Below are 20,328 nucleotides of genomic sequence, written 5' to 3' on the forward strand. Positions count from 1 at the left end.
TTTGCCAATGGAGGAGCTGAGCTGAAAGGGCGGGGATCCCTGTCACAAGGCTCACAAGGCAGCACATCCACTCGCTGGCCCACTCTCGCACGATTTCCGTGCCGTAACCCTGTCAGCTCGACGATACCTTTCTATCTCTCCACCTCTCCACCTCCATTGGAAGGATGTGGGACAAATAGAAGGGAAGGCACAATGGGGAATGAAAGAAACAGCCGCAGGAACCGAGGAACGGAGGAAGTCATGACAGCGAACAATAAGAACCCTCCCAAGAAGACACGATGAGACTGGAAAGAGCGATCCCATCACCCTTTCCGCCCCCATCGTAGAACGACGCGATTGCACAGAGAGGATCCTTTACTGAGCTTCTAGAGCACAGCATGAAAGCTCACATTGTTGCCCATGCCCAATGATATGCTCAAGCAATCTCCTCCCTATTCTCTTTGCCCATCATGCCATCCACGCCATCTACACCTCAGCCCACCCCCCAATCCCCCCCTCCACCCACCTCCCCAACCTCTCTCCCCCTCCCAAAACCTGAATCTCTGCCTTCAAATTCAAAAACAACATACATTGCACCTCCCTCCTCCACTCCTCCTCCCCCACCTCCCCCATCGCCGGATGCCTCATCAACATGCTCCTCCCCAGTCTCCTATCCCTTTTCGTCAGTGTCAAAATCCCCGGCACCTCGCCTCCCCGGTCTTCATCCTGCCGAATCTGCGTACCCACAGCACTCTCGAGTTTCACGCCCAGCCACCGCAAGCCGGGGACTGCTAATCCGTCGTTCTGGTGCGCTAAGCTCGCTGAGCCGTGCGCGTAGGTGCTTAGAATCGATATTCCGTGCGGATCATAGTCGGTAAGTACATAAATCGGTGGACAGCCCCGCGTCGAGGACAGCAGATGCAGAAGGGCGCGGGTAGCGATGTCGGGGTACCCCTTTGCAGTTACAAGAAGACCAGGGCCGGCGCGGGATGTGCGTGCGTGGTGGGTGGTGGAGAGAGTGCGGAAGGTAGCTTCTTTTTCAATCACAAGAATCCAGTTGCAAGATGGGAAGGAGAGGTGTGATATATCTTTTGTATTTGGTACGAGGATGCCCTGGGGAGTTGTCAGTATTGTCTTGGACCAGTGGGTGTGGGGAAGGGGGGGACCTCGTTCTCGGAAGAGCAGTCGACGATTTGGCCATCGTGCTTGTGGATGTGGAGGGAGCCAGAGAGGAGGCCTTTGGCTGTGGCTACGATGTTGAGGGCGTCGCGGGGGATGTTGAGGGTGAATGCCAGGTCGTCGATGTAGCGGTCGACGATTGCTTGTTTGATGAAGAGGTCGGGGTCGCGGTAGTAGATGTCCCTTTGGTGGGTTAGCAAGGGACCGGATTATGACAGGCTGAATGTCGAGATGCTTCTGTTGATATCCCAAGGATATCCCAAGGCTTGGGTGGGAGAATTATGAGTGTAGATTTATGAGAAATCACCTGCCTTTTGGTGGTGACAATCCCAGTAACCAGAGCTTCATGAGATAACTCCAATATTCGGAGCAAGGCCGCTATAAAATCCAACCGTGAGCATGGCTCAACCTTCCTTTGGATCCCAGAAGCACATACCAAACTTCCAAGCCTCTTTCTGAGTCTTTCCAGGAAAAGTGATCTCCTTTGTCTCAACATTCCTGGTATTTCGAATCGCCCCCGAGGCAGCGTCTATAGTTTGCTGACCATTCCCCCCTCTCGACTTGATGTGGAGAACGAGGCATTTCTTTTCATTTATAATGCAATCGAAGAGCGACTCAAAAATGACTTCGATTTTCGTTATGACTTCTCCGGCTTGGAGGTTATTATTTCTTGGAGCTCCTTGGGAGATGGCTAGGCTGTCAGCGTAGTCTTCTGGAGGTGATGGGGCCAGTTGATTCTGAGATATTAGTTTGTCATATGGTGAGTTAGGTAGCAAAGAGTTATCTGATGAAGCATTTTTCCAGAGGTTAAGAAAGTTATAATCCATTGCTGGGTATCTTTTGGTGGATAATTTATTCCATTGATGAGAAATATACATTCTGGCATAAATATTTAAAAGGCCAGCATAGGAAGAAGATATTCTCTAAAGAGAAAATATTCCCGTTGCCATTTTCGGGGTTTTTATGATCTTGATTCGCTTGGTAGACACTGACAGCGCTAATACGTGGGACGCGCTCCCTTGAGATAGTGTTGTTGGAAGGACCGAAATATTGCGACAGTAGACTACAGTATATAGAACGAATGGATTGAATTGAATGACTACACTACCTACGGAGCCTACGTATTATTTATATCATTAGGAGGGCCTACCCAAAGCCCCGAGTAACAGAAGGGTTTCAATGCGTCAGAGTTTGAGGCAATCTGCTTACGCCAAGCGCCAATTGGGGAGCCCGACGATAGCACTGGGAAAGCTGCCATTCTCATTCCCTCAACAGCCTCCTTACGTAGTCTGTAGGAAAGTGATATATAGTGAGAAAAATCGACTAGTGAGCTGGATACCACCAAACTCACTGTCGCCTTCACCGAACGATTCAGCCACCGGTCTTTCCGGGTCATTGTCCTCTGCCCCTAATGGGCAGAGAGTCGAAGACTCGGTCGTTAGGCCGATGTTGCGGCCGAACGCTTTTCTTGTCATCGGTGCGGTGTTGCTGCCGCCCGACTCTCATTGTCGCTACGGTGTTGTCGCCACACGACTTCCTTCCAAATCCTCGTTCCTGTCGCTAAGGACGAAATCAAAACGGAACACCAAGGGTTTGGCGCTCCCAAAATCGGTCGTCTGCGGTAAACAGCTCTGTCTGCCAGACGGCAGGCCATCGTGGAGATCACTGTCTCCTTCCGCGCGGGAGGGACGGAGATTTCTAGCCTCTACGGGGCTTGTTGTAACCGGCCCCCTTTGGCACGGGACGTAAGATACTACGTCAGCGGCACTGCATAGAGGACTAGGCTGGGCGTTAGGATTCCTGGCTGTAGGTAAAGCCGGGCGTCAGGCTTCATGACTGCATAGAAGCCGGGCGTTTGGATCATCGCCAGCCTCAGCATAGTCGGGCGATTTACCCCGCTCTGCACTGGTGCCAGGCTTCGTAAATCAGCTCTGGGCCTGAGCTGGCATTGAGAGCCGGTCTACAAATAGTACGTAGGCCCCGTAGATATGCTAATTAATTCAATTCTATTCTATGGTCTATATACTGCAGTGTTCTGAGTGCACCACCTGCATCCTATTTGAAGTGATAGTTCCACAGCTTGTGGGATACATGGCCATTTTCGCTACGTATCCTAGAGCGTTGGTAATCCTGCAACAGGGCTTACTACACAAGATACCCTTTGATGCGGCGCGAGAATGCGGGGAGAGTTATGATGGTCACGGAGGTCATGATGCCAGTCCAGGTAAAGTAAGCTATATTGAAAGGAAGGAAGAAGGTGAGGCTATTCCTCATTATATACAGCTGTGTGATTAGCGATCCATTGTAACTGTGTTGGAGGGAAAGGAGGACATGGGCGTGGGGATTCGGTGGAAATTAGGCCCTGAGACACCCGTATTTCCCAGGGCGACCGTCCAGCTCCCATACTGGGTGGCCGTGCTGATCTGCTGCAGCCACCGAAATCCTCCACCGCTCAGGTGATTACCACCCAGCCGTACGGGGTTTTTCCCCATTCCCTACATATAGAATACGTAGGCCCGTAGGATAGTATAGGAATTCAATTGTTTCATTTTTACTCTAAATTACCATATTTACTGTGAGCGTTCTGTTCCGTTGCACCCGGGATTAATTACGGTCGCCGGAGATCTACATACAGTCCTGGCCCTACATCCCCGGACCGTAGAATTACTCCCAACAAACTGTCAGTTGAATACAGGTCACATGCTCGGAAATATGTGACACATTATAAGAAGAGTATATATTCATTCAGCCTAGCGCCCCTACTCGTGCGGCCCCAAAAGTTTCCACAAGGTCTGTGCGTAATAAGTGGGGCGTGTAAGTACTTGGAGAAAATGCATGTACATACTCTACTCGTACTATTGATCTACCCAACGAAAGTTGTTCCCCCCATTGACTGCAATACACCGCTCCAACTTGTCCTTAAACGAAGCACATAATTGTGTAGATTTCCCATCCATTTTTTTCCCCCATTCTTCCTCAAGAAATACCCGTGCATGAGCTCTCTCAAACTTCCCTCCGTTTAATGGTGTATAGCCATCAACCTGATCCTTGAGATAATCAAAGGCATTTTCAATAGGGTGCAAATCGGGAGAGTTTGGAGGCCAAAATTTCACTCTATAGATTCCCTCCTTCTTCATATAATCTTCCAAATCGGTGAGCCTTCAAATGAACACTTACATTATCATCCACAAACCATACTCGTTTTGTAGGATGTAAAGCCTTTACTTTTCGAAAGTAGGGGAAGAGAAGAGGAATAAGAACCATCTCTCGATATAGAAACCAATCAATCCTGCCCTTTGAAACTTCTTGCCCTTCTGATTGCCATCCTCTACTCCATGTCTCTATATCTCCAAACTCTTGTGAAGCAACTTGTGCCTTTTTCCATTTGCTTTTGCCATTCCGAATATCTGCATTTAGAGTTTTCCATATATCCGTACTCAAGAGTTCCAACTGTTGTTGCTCTAACAAGTTCATTCTCTGCTTTTGATTTCCAATATGCATTTATCTCTCGTAGTTTCTGCACATGTATCTGCTTCTCTTCTATACTTTCAGGAATCCATGAATGAGAAGGGCGTAAGATAGAGGTTTCTGAACTCATTGTTCCCCAAAACATAACTTGAAATAAAGATTTCTTCTGTTGAATTGCCATGCTCTCTGCTGTTTGACCCCGTTGAACTGTTATCTGTCGTTTCTTATGTGGATTCCCTCTGAAATTGATATATATGATTCGTCTGAGAAAATAAAAATTGATCCAGCTTCAATGTCATACTGACATTCGTTGCACTCAGTTTGCTATCAAACTCAAGAGCAAACTTGGAAATCTCCTCCTCAAACCTACAAGTCACTATACATATTTTGGCTTATCACACCAACAACAAGAGCAATACTACTCAACGGTTGCTACAACCCTCTATGATTCATTACACGTCATTGCTCCTTAGTTACTGGGCCGATATGACCACATAGCATATCTCTACAACCCTCTATGATTCATTACATGACATCGCTCCTTAGTTACCCACAAGATTGGTTAAGTTATGACATAATTTGTCTATAGGGGTACTCTGACCTTGGACCTCCTTTCACTTCCTATAGGCTAGGAACCTAGGAGATGGTTCTATGGGATTTGTCATACTGACATTCGTTGCACTCAGTTTGCTATCAAACTCAAGAGCAAACTTAGAAATCTCCTCCTCAAACCTACAAGTCACCATACATATCTTGGCTTATCACACCAACAACAGAAGCAATACTACTCAACGATTGCTGCAAACTCTTCTACTACATCTGTTTATGCTACATACATCACGGCATATCATTTGGACACTCATTGAACAAGTTATTAAGAAAATCTCCTCCTTAAGGGGGTGGGCCAATACAACCACATGGCATATCTCTACCAACTAGAGGCCTAGGAACATGAACGATAGCTCTAGAAGCTTCTACAACCCTCTATGATTCATTACAGGTCATCGCTCCTTAGTTACCCACAAGATTGGTTAAGTTATGACATAATTTGTCTATAGGTACTCTGACCTTGGACCTCCTTTTCACTTCCTATAGGCTAGAAACCCAAGAGATGGTTCTATGGGATTCTCTTACGTTCACTACATGATTAGCAAGCTAGTTGTGGGTCGCACTTGATTTCTAATACATTTACCAAGCCTGGTTAGTCATGGAAAGTCATGGAAAATGAGAGAACTACACTCCTTTGGCATAAATAGGATTGCCCTTTCCTTAAGAAAGGGCAAGCAGGCAATACAGTAAATCGACTAGCACATACTTCTACGTCTTTTCCAAGCTTCCAAGCATTGATCTTGTTATTCTCTGTTTTTGAAAAGTCAGTGAGGTGCTAACCTCTGACTTACCCCTGAGTTCTCAGACTCAACATTTGTTGCAACTTGTCTAAACCACTTCACCACATCATACACCTGATTGCTGCGTTGTGGAATAGTCTAAGCTACAACCCTTTGGCTCTGTTTCCTAAGACAGTGTGTTGTCTTAGTAAATTCATCCCTTCCTTGGGTGGCTAGATTCTCATATCTGGTGCACCCACCATTACAGGATTCTCTTATGTCGACTACAGTTACCAAGCCTGGTTAGTCATGGAAAGTCTTGGAAAATGAGAGAACTACACTCCTTTAGCATAAATAGGATTGCCCTTTCCTTAAGAAAGGGCAAGCAGACAATACAGTAAATCGACTATCACATACTTCCACGTCTTTTCCAAGCTTCCAAGCATTGATGTTGTTACTCCTTGTTTCTGAAAAGTCAGTGAGGTGCTAACCTCTGACTTATCCCTGAGTTCTCAGACTCAACATTTGTTACAACTTGTCTAAACCACTCCACTATATCATACACCTGATTGCTGTGTTGTGGAATAGTCTAAGCTACGACCCTTTGGCTCTTTTTCCTAAGACAGTGTGTTGTCTTAGTAAAATCATCCCTTCCTTGGGTGGCTAGATTCTCACCTCTGGTGCACCCACCATTACAATAATCACCGTCGTCAATACCATCGGTGGCTCTTACGACAGTTATATACAACTCAACGCCCACAGACCCAACTTACTTACGAGTATGATAAGTTCAACTGGAGCTTACGGGCATGGGGTAGCCATACTCCTGGACGGGTAGCTCATAAATTCCGGTAGGCTTTTAGGTTATAACTCTATATGGTTCTTATTACTCACAGTTAACAGGTTTTCCATTGACGAAATAGCTCGGCTTGTGCCACTGCTAAAGCTTCATACAATAGTCTGGAGCAGGCGGGTAAACCCAGACCCAGAGACTGCTCTTTGCGTAGTCTTGGCCCGTCTTGCGTATCCAGGGCATTGGACAAGCTTGACCTTTTTGGACGGTCTCAGGCATGGCTTTCAATAGTCTTTAACGACGTAATGGGTCACTAATTTGGTACACGAATTCGAAGGCTTACTCGAATGGCACCCATACCTTACATACAACAAGCTACTAAGCTTTGAAGAGGCTATAGCAGATAGCGGTGGCTGTAGCCAAATATGGGGGTTTGTCAATGGTACATTCCAAGGGTTTTGCCGACCAGCAGGAGACTCGGAAGTCCAGCGGCTATGGTATCCTGGATATAAGAAGAAGCACAGAATGCACTTCCAGGCTATTGTAACCCCTGATGGACTTGTATCATCCTTGATTGGGCCGTATAATGGACCAGCTAACGACTGGCGTATTTGGGGGGAATCAGGCTGCGTTGGAAGGATTCGGCATATTATGGATGGTAAACGGGAGTTATACCTATATGGAGACCCAGCTTACCAGTGTATGGAAGGAATTATGGCTCCGTATACTTGTGCACGTGGTTACCGATATCTTCCTTCTAAGGAAAAGCAGTTTAATGCTTCTCTATCATCTGTGAGAATTGCAGTTGAAAACACCTTTGGATTAACGCAACAGTTATGGATGTACGCAGCTTTTGATAAAGGGCTACAGTCACAGTCGCAGCCTGTAGCAGCTCACTTTAAAGCTGCGATACTATTAATGAACTGTTATACTTGTATACGGGGTAACTTGATTGGAACAAGGTTTCTGGTGCCTCCACCAACAGTAGAGGAATATCTTCTTTGTACTAGCTAGGATATATATGTATTACTTGACTCTATCCAACCCTCTACCCCGTTATATTTGCTACTATCCGTACTTTCAATTGGAACGCTTCGTCGGATAGGCCCATGTAATGCCTGCTGAAGAAGAGATATCATTGTAGTTTGGCCTTGCTTCAATTCAGCTTGGCCTTCCTGTAGTTCCCAGATCTGATGATCGACTTGCTGTAACCGCGAAGTAATTATAGGATTATCAATGTTCTCGTTCTGACTTTCCTGCTGCCCTCCCTGCCCTCTTGCATTACTCTGTCTATACTGATCCTTCACCATACTCATGAATGACTCAAAGACAGATAATACTGGGTCGTCAGCCTGTGTATTTAATCGCTCTTCAAGGAGCAATTGAGTCTGAGATGGTGACAAAGTTCGGGGCTGTCTATGACAGCGTCTTCCTCGACTACTTTAATGGCCATGAGGAGCTGAAGTTCCTCGTAGTACTGGCGTTGGTGTTCGTAGTAGGGTTGGTGTTTCCAGGGGAGTCAAGTCTATAGAGTGAACACTCTCAGCGCCGTTCTCACTTTGCCTTTCTTCTGCAGAATCATCTAGTATATCCTTGTCGTCAGGATCATCAAAGCCAGAGCACTCTCGTGCTCTGTGGCCAATGGATCTATTACGACTTTGAGGATAAGTCTGCTGGTGCCTCTGCTTTATAGCAAGAGCAACGGATAACAAGTCTTGAGTATTGAGCGCTCGCTGAGACGAAGTGATAACAGTATTTGCTGCCTCACTTCGCTGTGTTTCAATCCGCTTTTCCTCAGTAACAACCCCAATCCAGTTATCAGTTTGGACAGTCAATTCCGACTCGCTATCAGTTTGTCCAGTCCCAAGCCCATCGAGGTATTTCCTTCTCTTGTCGATTTCCCGCTGTACTACTTGGTAGAGATTTTTGTGGTTTTTACCAGTCTCCCTTTCGAAATTGGTCTGTATATAAGACCAGAATGCAGTCTTCTTCCCTGGTCGAAATGCTTCGGCGTTTCGATTGCAAAGTCGGAAGAGGACCAGTACTTCATCCTTCATTAGGGGCGTCATCTTTGCTTGAGAGCCTTGAGGGTCGCAACTCTCTATGCGCTGCCGGCTTGAGACTTGTGATCCTCTAGGCCTTTCGGTATTGAATTGTGCCTCAACTGTAGGCTGAACAGGTAAAGGAGGACTACCCAGATCATCGTCTTCGAAGACAGAGCGCTGCTGATGACTGGGAAGTAAAGTTCGAGGCTGGTATGCCCGGAATTCAATAGGTTTGGTATGCGATGCCATAGTTATTACTTGTATTGAATATAATACAATCATACATATGACTCTATTACTAACTGTACAGCTACATGACGTCCCCTGAAGGTGATTACTAATAAATACTCTAACTACAACAGGATTATGGCTCGCTGTAAGTCTTCAACAGATAACTGTTAAACCTCTACGGAGGTATAGTTTGTAAGTTTTGTAGGTGGGGCGTACTATTAAGATTGCGTGAGCATGGGTACGCGTTCAATTGTTTGTATCCTTTTAACGTGTTGTAAGTTTTCCTTTATATATTTATACTATACGAATTTATATCTATTTTCTATTAACAATGCTGCACCTTACTCATGATGAGCGGCTTAAATGCCAACTACTATGCTCCCTTAATTGGGAGTATCAAGCCATTGCCACTCGAATGTGTTGCTCAATCCGACAGGCGTCGTACGCTATTGAGCAAGGCAGGCCCTCACCGAAAAAGCGATCTGGTCGACCTCCAACCCTCTCGCAAGCCCAAGTTGAAGAGATTATTGAATTTATCTCTGCGTCTACAAAGAATAGACGTATGCCTTATATTGAGGTTATCCGGGTCCTAGACCTATCTTGTGGTAGGCTTGCTTTACGTCATTCACTACATAAAGAGGGCTACCATTGCCGCCTCGCAATGAGAAAACCACCTATTTCTGAGACAAATAGAGTAAAACGCCTTGCTTTTGCACTTGAGCACAAAGATTGGACTCGGAACAACTGGGATAGGATACTATGGACAGATGAGACTTGGGTAACAGGTTGTAAGGACAGTTCGAACCGAGGCTGACCTTCAAGTCTGCAGAAGTATCCTAAGTATAATGTGAAGACTTCAATACTCGAAGCAGTAGGACAAGGTATAGTAGTTCAGGCTCCAAAGCATATACTTTATACCACAGGGGTCAAGTGGTGAGACTAACAGGTTGGCCAAGTGGTTCGACTCGAAGTAAGGGAATGCAAAGTAAGTCGAAGCAGGAGGAATTGCAAGAAGGCCAAGTAGTATATAATTTGCTAGCTAAAGATCAATAAGAGACATGAGCAATAAGTGCTTATATAACAGTAAAAATCCCTAGTGCCAAATAAGCGAAGGCACTAATTAACCGAACCCTAGCTAAGCGAGCCCTAGTGCAGCAAGCCAATAACAAGAGAGCCTAAGCCAGTAGTCAACATTTGGGCTGATCTAGGTCAGCAAGTGAAGCGAAGTGAGCGAAGTGAGTGAAGCAGGTGAAGTGAATGACATAGTGAAATAAGTACTAGAGACTAAAGCGAATCGAAGGGTCGTGACACAAATATCGAAGGAGTGTCATGACACAGGTGGACGGCATACACGGACTTGGGTTACTCGAAAACCAGGAGAAGAATGGGATGCTACATGCATTGTTGAGAAGCGGCAGAGACCGGCTGCTATTCAGGAGCTCTAGGTAAAGGGCCTTGCATATTTTGGGAGAAGGATTGGGGGAAAATCTGCTCAAAGGCCTATATGGACCGTACTGTGCCTGTAATCCACGGTTGGATACGACAATATCCAGGTCTTCTGCTTATGCAGGATGGGGCTCCAGGGCACCAAGCAGGTGCAACTATTGCAGAGTTTTGTAATGGTGGGTGCACCAGATGTGAGAATCTAGCCACCCAAGGAAGTGATTTTACTAAGACAACACACTGTCTTAGGAAAAAGAGCCAAAGGGTCGTAGCTTAGACTATTCCACAACACAGCAATCAGGTGTATGATATAGTGGAGTGGTTTAGACAAGTTGTAACAAATGTTGAGTCTGAGAACTCAGGGATAAGTCAGAGGTTAGCACCTCACTGACTTTTCAGAAACAAGGAGTAACAACATCAATGCTTGGAAGCTTGGAAAAGACGTGGAAGTATGTGATAGTCGATTTACTGTATTGTCTGCTTGCCCTTTCTTAAGGAAAGGGCAATCCTATTTATGCTAAAGGAGTGTAGTTCTCTCATTTTCCAAGACTTTCCATGACTAACCAGGCTTGGTAACTGTAGTCGACATAAGAGAATCCCATAGAACCATCTCCTAGGTTCCTAGCCTATAGGAAGTGAAAGGAGGTCCAAGGTCAGAGTACCCCTATAGACAAATTATGTCATAACTTAACCAATCTTGTGGGTAACTAAGGAGCGATGTCATGTAATGAATCATAGAGGGTTGTAGAGATATGCTATGTGGTCATATCGGCCCAGTAACTAAGGAGCAATGACGTGTAATGAATCATAGAGGGTTGTAGCAACCGTTGAGTAGTATTGCTCTTGTTGTTGGTGTGATAAGCCAAAATATGTATAGTGACTTGTAGGTTTGAGGAGGAGATTTCCAAGTTTGCTCTTGAGTTTGATAGCAAACTGAGTGCAACGAATGTCAGTATGACAAGTTTGCAGAGCGTGGCATATACCCAATTGAGTGGCCACCCTATTCCTGACTTTAATCCAATTGAGCGAGTATGGCACTATATGAAGAACTATCTTCAGGATAATTATCCTGAAGTTATGTCTTATGACCGGCTCCGGGTAGCTGTGAAGGCAGCATGGGAGTCTATTACACCTATAGTGCTTAATGAGCTTATGGACAGTATGCCTACACGTATGCAAGCAGTAATTGACGCAAATGGACTGTACACAGTACTAGATTTCCTACTCTATTTCCTAGCTATCTACTGTACTTTTTAAAATATAATTCCATTTGACGCGATGAACGCGTATGGTACTTCGACCGAATTGCCAAGTGTTGCGAGTGGGGGGCCCCACCTACAAAACCTCCAGACTATACCTCCGTACAGTCCTAAGTCCTAAATAGGAAGTAGTGGAGCTCGGGGTTGCAAGGTTTGTACAGGGATTATGGCACTGAATTCTCATATTTCTATACTAACTACATACGGGGGTGTTGAACAGTCTGTTCAACAGCTGCTAAAACGCTCTATTGTGAGTTTCAAAAATGCGACAACGGTCTACACGGATTTCTTCTGCAACTTCTCGTAGTATCTGGTGACTAGGTGCATACCTACCATTAGTAAGCTCTTTAATCCACTTTAAAAGGGTTTCCTCTTGAGTTTTTGATAAGAGTTGTTATTGTTGTCGCGCTTCTCTTCGTGAGGGTTGACCTTTAATACGTTGGACTACTGTATATGGCCGAAGGTGTAATGCCTTTGCAGCTGCGTACGATGACTTATACAAGCCTGATTTAACTCCAGCAACTGCTTCTGATAATAGAACTTCAAGTTCTTGAGCTTTTATACTATTTTGGCGCACCATGTTGAAGGTTGATGGTGTTGTTGATGGGTGGGCTCCCCCCACTATGCCGCTTACGCCATTATGCCGCTTACGCGCTTACGCCATGACCTACCTTATGCTTTGCACCCGTATATATAGGGGCTTCGCCCCCGGTAGTTTCTCAATCAAGTGGTCAAACTCCAAATATGTGCTCAACAGATAGCCGAGCTACCTTTAAGAGCGGTCCAGACCAGCGTGCGATATCAGACAACTTCAATTCAATTGTGCACAATTGACGACGTCTACTGGGCTCCCACACCATGTCGACCAGATCAGGCAAGACGCCAAAGTGCAAGAAGGCCAATAGCACCAGCTCCGCCATGACCGAACATACGGATAAAAGCCGCTGGCGTATGTTGGATGACGATGGACGACAGACATGGCATTACCTGGAGGACGACAAGGAGGCCGAAGCCTGGACCCAATCGTTCGCCGACAAGTACTACATTGGCCTACCACTTGTGCGTACCCCATTTCCCCCATTTTCCACCACTCTTAAGCTATTCTTCAGCTACTAACAGCTCCCAGGACGCCCCCGAACTGCCCAAAGCCAATACCCCCCTCGAAGCCGTCAACAACGGCCTCGAATTCTTTGAGAAGCTGCAGCAACCCCCCGGAAACTGGGCCTGCGAGTACGGCGGGCCGCTCTTCCTCATGACGGGCATCATCATCGCCTGGACCATCACCGACACCCCTATCCCCGAGGCCCACAAGATCGAGATGCGCAACTACATTTTCGCACGCGCACATCCTGAGGACGGCGGCTGGGGACTGCACCTCGAGAGCGACAGCACCGTCTTCGGGACCTGCCTGAACTACCTCAACATCCGCCTTCTGGGCGTCCCCGCCGACGACCCGCGCGCAGCTAAGGCCAGAGCCACACTACACAAGCTCGGAGGCGCGCAGCGGAGCCCCCACTGGGCGAAATTCTGGATGAGCTTGCTAGGCATCGCGCACTGGGACCTTGTCAACCCCATCCCCCCCGAGTTCTGGCTCCTGCCCAACTGGGTGCCCGTCCACCCGTGGCGCTGGTGGATCCACATGCGCCAAGTCTTCCTTCCCAGCGGCTACATCTACTCCAAGCGATGGACATACCCCGAGACGCCCCTGATCCGCGAGCTGCAGCAGGAGATGTTCACCGAACCCTACGAGACCATGCACTGGAAAGGGCACCGCAACTCGATCGCCCCCATGGACAACTTCCACCCCAAGACCTGGATCCTCAACCTGATTAACTGGATCCTCGTGAACATCTGGTTCGCCTTCCTGCGCCCCAACTGGCTCAAGACCTGGGGCGAATCCCAGGCCTTCAAGCTCATCGAGATGGAAGACGCCAACACGGACTTCGCCGACCTCGCCCCCGTCTCCGCGCCCATGAACACAATCGCCTGCTTCATCGAGCACGGCCCCGCCCACCACTCCGTCACCCGCCACATCGAGCGCCTCCAGGACTACCTCTGGGTCAAGTCCGAAGGCATGCTAGTCAACGGCACCAACGGCGTGCAGAACTGGGACACCGCCTTCGCCATCCAAGCCGTCGTCGACTCCGGGCTCGCCACAGAAGAGCGCTGGCGCCCTATGCTCACCAAAGCCCTGCACTACCTCGAAGGGCAGCAGATTCGCGAGGATGTACCGGAACAGGCTGCATGTTACCGCCAGCAACGCAAGGGCGGGTGGGCCTTCTCCAACAAGGACCAAGGGTACGTAGTATCTGACTGCATCGCCGAAGCCCTGAAAGCCGTAATCATGCTCCAGCACACCCCCGGCTTCCCAACCCTCCTCGAAGACCAGCGCATCTTCGACGCAATCGACACCCTCCTCACCTTGCAAAACACCTCCGGCGGCTGCGCCTCCTACGAGCCGCAACGGGGGTCAGAGCTCCTGGAGCTCCTCAACGCCGCAGAGGTGTTTGGTCGGATAATGGTCGAGTACGATTACACCGAGTGCACCACCGCCGTCGTGACCGCCCTCTCTTTATTCTCTTCGCACTGGCCTGATTATAGGGCTAAGGAGATCGCAACGGCGAAGGCGAGGATGGTGCAGTGGATCAAGACTAACCAGGGCGCGGACGGGAGCTGGTACGGTAGCTGGGCTATCTGTTTTACGTACGCTACTATGTTTGCCTTGGAGAGTCTGGAGGCAACCGGAGAAATCTACGCCAATTCCGGCCCCTCAAAACGCGGCTGCGATTTCCTCGTCTCCCACCAGCGACCGGATGGCGGGTGGTCGGAGAGTTATCGCGGGTGCGAGACGATGGTCTACACCGAGCACCCGTCCGGTTCTCTCGTCGTGCAAACAGCATGGGCGGTGTTGGGGTTGATGTACGCCGAATACCCTGACCGTTCTGTGATTGAACGCGGAGTGAGGTTTATCATGTCCCGCCAGCAGGCGAATGGGGAGTGGCTCCAGGAGGCGATTGAGGGGGTGTTTAATAAGAGTGCGATGATTAGTTATCCGAATTATAAGTTTACGTTTGTGATGATGGCGGTGGGGAGGTGGGGGAGGTTGGAGAGGGAGCGGGGGAAGGTTGCGGGAAAGAAGGTGATTAGGGGGGCAACGAAGAGGAGGGGGGGGGGGGAAGAGGAATGGGGAAAGGAAAAAGGGGAAATGAGGAGGGGAGGGGACGGAAGAAATGGAAGAAGCTCTCCTTGGCGCGATCTCAATGGGGTACTAATTAACTCCAGCTCTATATGGTGTTCTAATACAAACTTAAGGTAGTTGTGAAACTGATTTGTAATAGTAGACTCATCTTAAGGTTTCGTATGCTATAGTCTAATAGGCTTTATAGTAATAAAGTGGAATTATTAAAGCTTAATCTAGCTCCCTAATAGCAGAGCCTATAGGCGTACGCTCTGTAGCTAGCAGACTAACATCATATTTCTAGTAGCTCTAAGCCATAGGTAATACTGCCTAAGAGTCCACTTCTTAAGGGCCTCTAACTTTCATGAAATGAATTGTATAGGATTATAATACAAATTACTATCTACAACTATGGAAAAGGTTTTGTTGAGGAGTGGCGGTGAACAGACAGACGCACGTAGCAAAACCGCGCATTTCAACCGTTCGCAAAGTTTGGTCAGGACCATTAAGTATTAATCCACCTTAAGCTTGAGATTAGTAGTTAGGTAGGTGACCACTAGCGAATGCCTACTATTGTATGTTTTTGTTTTGTTGTCATTTTTGTCGCCCACCTAGGGTGGATAAGGGGGTGGAAGGGGGTAAGTGGAGGTTAAGAGTATTAAGTGTCCATAGAATAACTTATGTCAAAAGACTAGTAAGATAGTATTGTAGATACAGCACAGTACCATCAAGCAGAAAAAGTGAAGTCTTCAAACTTTCATATTAGATTTCACCAGCCTCGTATCTCTCCCCATCTCCCCATCTCAGATAAAAACAACTCCCTCCCCCCCACATATGTACTCCCCCCATCCACATCCACCTCCACATTACTCCTCCCAGACGCCTCCTGGGCGTATAAATCAACCCACATATATCCATCCCCCTCCCCCACCTTAATCACTATCCTCATCCGGATTCGCCACAAACAGCCTCTGCGCACTCATAGTCATGGTCCTCTCATCCACGCTCCCCCTCCTCCTCAACTCCTCCGGATTCCTCATGCTCTTCTCCCTCGTCACCCCCTCACCCCCAACCTGCTTAAGGAGGCTATTAGTCACCCTCACCGTATCGAGCTCCGCCACCGCATCCCCACGCTCCGCACTACTTCCACTCGCCATGCTCCCTCCGTCCGCGCCGCAACCGCTGCCAGGTGTCCCACCAAGCACACCCCCAGGCGGCACGACAACGAAGTCAAACTCTCCCGCAGAATCCCTCGGCGTAGCCGCCGGCGTCCCCCCGCTCCACCTCGCCCCAGTTCCCGATCCACTCTGCCTCATCCCAAACCCCCTCTTCGAACTCCCCAAACTACTCCTCCCACTCCCCGTCCTCTGATGATGCTGCACGCTCGACACCGCATCCTCACCATCGCTATCCCCCCCTTCCACCTCCGTCGCACTGAGCCTCATCGGCACCCCCCCCACGCCCACCCCAAAGTCTCCCGCCGGCGCATACCCCACCAGCCCCGCCTTGCCATGATGTCTAATCTTCGCCGCGACCCTGCTCCCCCCCGACGCCAACCCGGACTGCGCCGTACTCGTCGTCGTCATCGCGCGCCCCGAGTCGGGGGCGCCAGCGACCTCGAGGTGGGCGCGCGCTTTGGCGGCGCGCTGGGCGGCGAGGTGGCGCGGGTCGAGGTGCTGCGCGCGGTCGCACCAGACGGTGGCTTTTTGCTTGCGGAGGAGGGCGACGTAGCCTTGGTTTTGGGGCGCGGGGAAGGGGCGCGAGGAGGAGGAGGGGGTGCGGTTTACGGTTGGGGAGGTGGCGGTGGTGGAGGGGCTGAAGGAGGAGAAGGTGTGGGTTGAGGGGTGGCGACGGGTGGGGTGGAGGGAGGTCGGTTGGGAGGGGGGGTGTTGTTGCGGGTGTTGCTGTTGGGAGTAGGAGGGTTTTGAGGGGTAGGGAGAGAGGTTGGAGGGGTTGTTGGAGGAGGAGGAGTTGCGGGTACGGCTGTGAGAGTAGGTTGGGGCGAAGGAGGAGTCGGGGGTGGTGCGGCCGGTGGTGTGAGGGTGGAGGTTTGGCATCGGTTTGCGCTGGATGGGGTAGTGGTATGTTGGCTCGGCCATCATGGTGTGTCAGGAGAAAGAGAGAGAGAGAGAGAGAGGTTGAGGGATTGTCGAGGTATTGAGGTTGTCGTCGAGGTGGGATATCGAGACTGCTGTTTTTCGTAGAGGGATTTTTCGAGGGATTTTTCGAGGGGTTTTCGAGGGATTTTTTCAAGGGATTTGTTGAAGGGGCAAGGACGATTCCTTTTTGAGGCGAGCCACCGGTCGGTCGGTGGTGGTGTTGTGGTGTTGTGGTGTTGGTGTTATCGCGAGACGGCGCTGGCGTTGCGGTGCACGAGCGATAATTGGACGTGCTGATAGGCTCTACCGTGGTCTACCGTGGTCTACCGTGGGCAAGTTGGTGCGGCCAGGCCAGGAGCGGCTAGGGTGAGGGTTGTGATGTCGTCGGTATGGGATAGGATGATGCTGTCGTCGTTGACGGCGGTAGTGATGGCGTGTCGGGGGAGTGGCAGCAGTTTGGCAATGGGGGGGTGTTGAGGTGTGTCGCGGTTGGTTGGGGAGGGTGTTGAAGGAGAGAAGAGAAGGCGGAGAATGGAGTGGAAAGGGTAACTTAGTTGTTGACGGAGCCGCCGTGGCCGTCATGTTTTGCTTCGGTGGTAACTCGGTGCTCACCGTAGGGTGGATTTTGTTAGTCCGTTGTTGGTTCGGTATATGTGGGTAGTGGGTACTTTGGACGGTGGAGGATGATGCAGGATCCTCTTTAGTACAAATGGCTTGGTAGGCGTGTCCCAGTGTGTCCCAGTGTGTCCCAGTGTGTCCCAGTGTGTCCCAGTGTGTCCCAGTGTATCTTGGAGTGTCTTTGGGCTGTCCTGATTGCGTATCCTGGGCGTCCCCAGCGTCCTCGGCGTCCCCATCGTCCCCATCCCCAGCGTCCCCGTCCCCATCGTCCCCATCCCCAGCGTCCCCGTCCCCATCCCCATCCCCAGCGTCCCCATCCCCATCCCCAGCGTCCCCATCCCCATCCCCAGCGTCCCCATCCTGGATTGTGCTATCCCTCTGGGTATTGCGTGGCACAGGGAGTATCCGGTACTTCGTGTAGGCATAGTATAGCGGCGGTTATAGTGGTAAGAATCTCACTGATCGGCGAGGATGACGTTGGTTTCTAGCGGCTGATGGACAGATAGACCAGTGGTTGGATTGGGTAGGAGGAGGCTATTCAGCTACTCTGGCGATCGACAACTGAAAGGATCAATTCAGCTCCACGCGCGGCAGGAGCAGGAGAAGTATGTAATCCAATCCCCACCCCTCTCTGCCATCATCCCGCCGCAATATTGAAAAAATAACCAAATAGTCATAGCCCAGCGTAGAGTAGCCCAATACCACCCCCCACCATGGCATTGGCTTTTCCTTTCTTTTTCGTCCATCCCCCATCCCGTCACCCCCAAATCCCCCAATCCAATGCATGCAATGCCCTGATCCAGCGAAGGCACACAAAACCCACCAACAATCCACAAACTCCACTGTTCTCCAAGACGCGCTCGCATCTCAGCTCGTCGCAGGGCTGACTACAGTACCTACGAAGGGTTGTAGAAGTAATATCAGCGTCGATATAGCCTAGCCCCGTGCCTTGCTTTCCCCGGCGGCCGCATGAGGGTTTATACCACATATATCGTCCGTATATATCCCCCTTCCCCTCCCCCTCCCCCTTCCCCGTCACCACCCTACCCTCACGGTAATGTAAAATGTAACCCCTCGATCAATCCCGCACGCCCCTTCGACGCGAGAGGGAAATGACCCCGGATCCGGCCTTGCCCTGGCCATCGCTGTGACCCTAACTTAGCCTACCTACCTGCCGTACCACGACAACAGACGACAGGACAGGATAGGAGAGGAAAGACCGACCCCGCACCGCACCTGCACCTGTAATGCAGTCCCCAGCCTAGCTGAAAAACCAACGCATCATGGTCTAGATATTCGCGATTGGGATTGCTTTGTTGTTCTTCGAGCCACCTCCGAAGCCTCGTACTTGAGTGGTAGAGGAAGTAAGTTAGTTATGTAGATGTAGTTTAATCTTATCTTATCTAATCTTTCCATCTCCCCCCCCCCGCTCTCATCCCAGAAATAATACCATCACGTGATGATAACGATAAAACCTTGCGCAAGGCCATACAAAAAATGTCAATCCAAGCCGCCATAGAAATCCTCCAAACCAAGATACCCTCATACCTCTCAACCTCCTCCCAAACCGCAAAGATGGGACGCGAGCTCCAGAAAAAGAAGAACAGATCCAGCATCCCGAAAGTAAAGCATAAGCCGAAGAGCAAGCGCGTGAATCCGTTGGGGAATGCTATTATCGCTGCGAACTGGTGTGTATTCCTCATTCCCTAATCCCATCTTATTTTATAAATCCCACATCCCACCACCTCGAATTCCCTGCCTCCCTCCTCCCTCCTCCCCCCCTCCGAAACAAAAGTAATAGTTGAACTCGCAACTAACACAACCCCCAGGGACTCCAAACAAACCCTAACCCAAAACTACACCCGCCTTGGCCTCGCCTCCCGCCTCAACGCCGCCACAGGCGGCACCGAGAAGAAGATCTCCGCTACCTCCTCCGCCGGGACCCTCGCCATCACCTCGGCCCTCCCCACCACCATCGTGCCCCAAACAGCACGGGTAGAGCGCGATGAGACCGGGAAGATCGTCAAGGTGATCCATGCGCACACCAAGAAGGCGAACCCGCTCAACGATCCGCTTAACGAGCTCGAGTCCGGGGATGAGGATGAAGATGCTATGGAGGGATTCGAAGGGTTTCAGGACGACAAGGAAGAGCAAAACGAGGTAGTCCGCCAGCTAGAAGAACAAGCCCTCCGCGTCGCGGAGAAGAAGCCGAGGAAGCAGAGTGTTAGGGAGCAGGAGTGGTGTCAGCGACTAATTGAGAAGTGGGGGGAGGATTATAAGAGTATGGTTAAGGATAGGAGGTTAAACCCGATGCAGCAGAATGAGCCGGACATTAGGAGGAGGATTGGGAGGTGGTTGGAGTCTAAAAGTGTGGTTTAGGTATATCTAATGAGTTTTGAAGCAAAAGAAGAAGAAGCGAGGGGTGTGTGTGTGTGAGGAGCTAATGGGGATGTGATAGCTATTGTAGCTCTGGAAATTGTGATTTCCCTCTTCCCTTTCTTTCCCTTGGCCGATTTCTTCTCCTCCCAATAGCGGAATCTCGCCCAGCATATATATCTGCCTGTTCCCTCCCCCCTTTCCTCCCAATACCGGGAACCTCTCTCGCCTAATCATATCCCCTCCTTCTACCCCCCATAAAAACTCCTCTCTCGGCGCGCATACCTAACCCCTTTACACCGCTAATTTTTACAATAAATATCTAAACCCCC

At 49.6% G+C, this 20,328-nt stretch overlaps 5 protein-coding genes across 5 annotated transcripts; 2 read left to right on the forward strand and 3 right to left on the reverse strand.

The window, feature by feature from the left end:
* Positions 1 to 533: 533 nt before the first annotated feature.
* On the reverse strand, positions 534 to 3,150 carry VC83_09336 (uncharacterized protein). The gene is made up of 3 exons (XM_024472776.1): positions 1,595 to 3,150; positions 1,146 to 1,536; positions 534 to 1,092 (listed from the first exon to the last, which is right to left on the reverse strand). The coding sequence occupies exons 1-2, from the start codon at positions 2,034 to 2,036 to the stop codon at positions 1,352 to 1,354; spliced, it is 627 nt and encodes a 208-aa protein (XP_024319674.1). The 5' UTR covers positions 2,037 to 3,150; the 3' UTR covers positions 534 to 1,092; positions 1,146 to 1,351.
* A 9,289-nt stretch (positions 3,151 to 12,439) lies between these two features.
* On the forward strand, positions 12,440 to 15,136 carry ERG7 (Lanosterol synthase (Oxidosqualene--lanosterol cyclase)). Its single transcript, XM_024472777.1, has 2 exons — positions 12,440 to 12,784; positions 12,852 to 15,136. Exons 1-2 carry the CDS (start codon positions 12,584 to 12,586, stop codon positions 15,039 to 15,041), a joined length of 2,391 nt encoding a protein of 796 aa, XP_024319675.1. The 5' UTR covers positions 12,440 to 12,583; the 3' UTR covers positions 15,042 to 15,136.
* A 615-nt stretch (positions 15,137 to 15,751) lies between these two features.
* On the reverse strand, positions 15,752 to 17,005 carry VC83_09338 (uncharacterized protein; the record flags this gene model as incomplete). The annotated part of the gene is made up of 1 exon (XM_024472778.1): positions 15,752 to 17,005. The coding sequence occupies one exon, from the start codon at positions 17,003 to 17,005 to the stop codon at positions 15,836 to 15,838; it is 1,170 nt and encodes a 389-aa protein (XP_024319670.1). The 3' UTR covers positions 15,752 to 15,835.
* A 547-nt stretch (positions 17,006 to 17,552) lies between these two features.
* Positions 17,553 to 18,364, reverse strand: VC83_09339 (uncharacterized protein; the record flags this gene model as incomplete). The annotated part of the gene is made up of 2 exons (XM_024472779.1): positions 17,671 to 18,364; positions 17,553 to 17,609 (listed from the first exon to the last, which is right to left on the reverse strand). The coding sequence occupies exons 1-2, from the start codon at positions 18,043 to 18,045 to the stop codon at positions 17,553 to 17,555; spliced, it is 432 nt and encodes a 143-aa protein (XP_024319671.1). The 5' UTR covers positions 18,046 to 18,364.
* A 711-nt stretch (positions 18,365 to 19,075) lies between these two features.
* On the forward strand, positions 19,076 to 20,323 carry NOP16 (Nucleolar protein 16). The gene is made up of 2 exons (XM_024472780.1): positions 19,076 to 19,308; positions 19,450 to 20,323. Exons 1-2 carry the CDS (start codon positions 19,118 to 19,120, stop codon positions 19,997 to 19,999), a joined length of 741 nt encoding a protein of 246 aa, XP_024319668.1. The 5' UTR covers positions 19,076 to 19,117; the 3' UTR covers positions 20,000 to 20,323.
* The last annotated feature ends 5 nt before the right edge of the window (positions 20,324 to 20,328 follow it).

This window comes from Pseudogymnoascus destructans (assembly GCF_001641265.1).
Source record: "Pseudogymnoascus destructans isolate 20631-21 unplaced genomic scaffold scaffold_43, whole genome shotgun sequence".
NCBI classification, from domain to species: Eukaryota; Fungi; Ascomycota; class Leotiomycetes; order Thelebolales; family Thelebolaceae; genus Pseudogymnoascus; species Pseudogymnoascus destructans.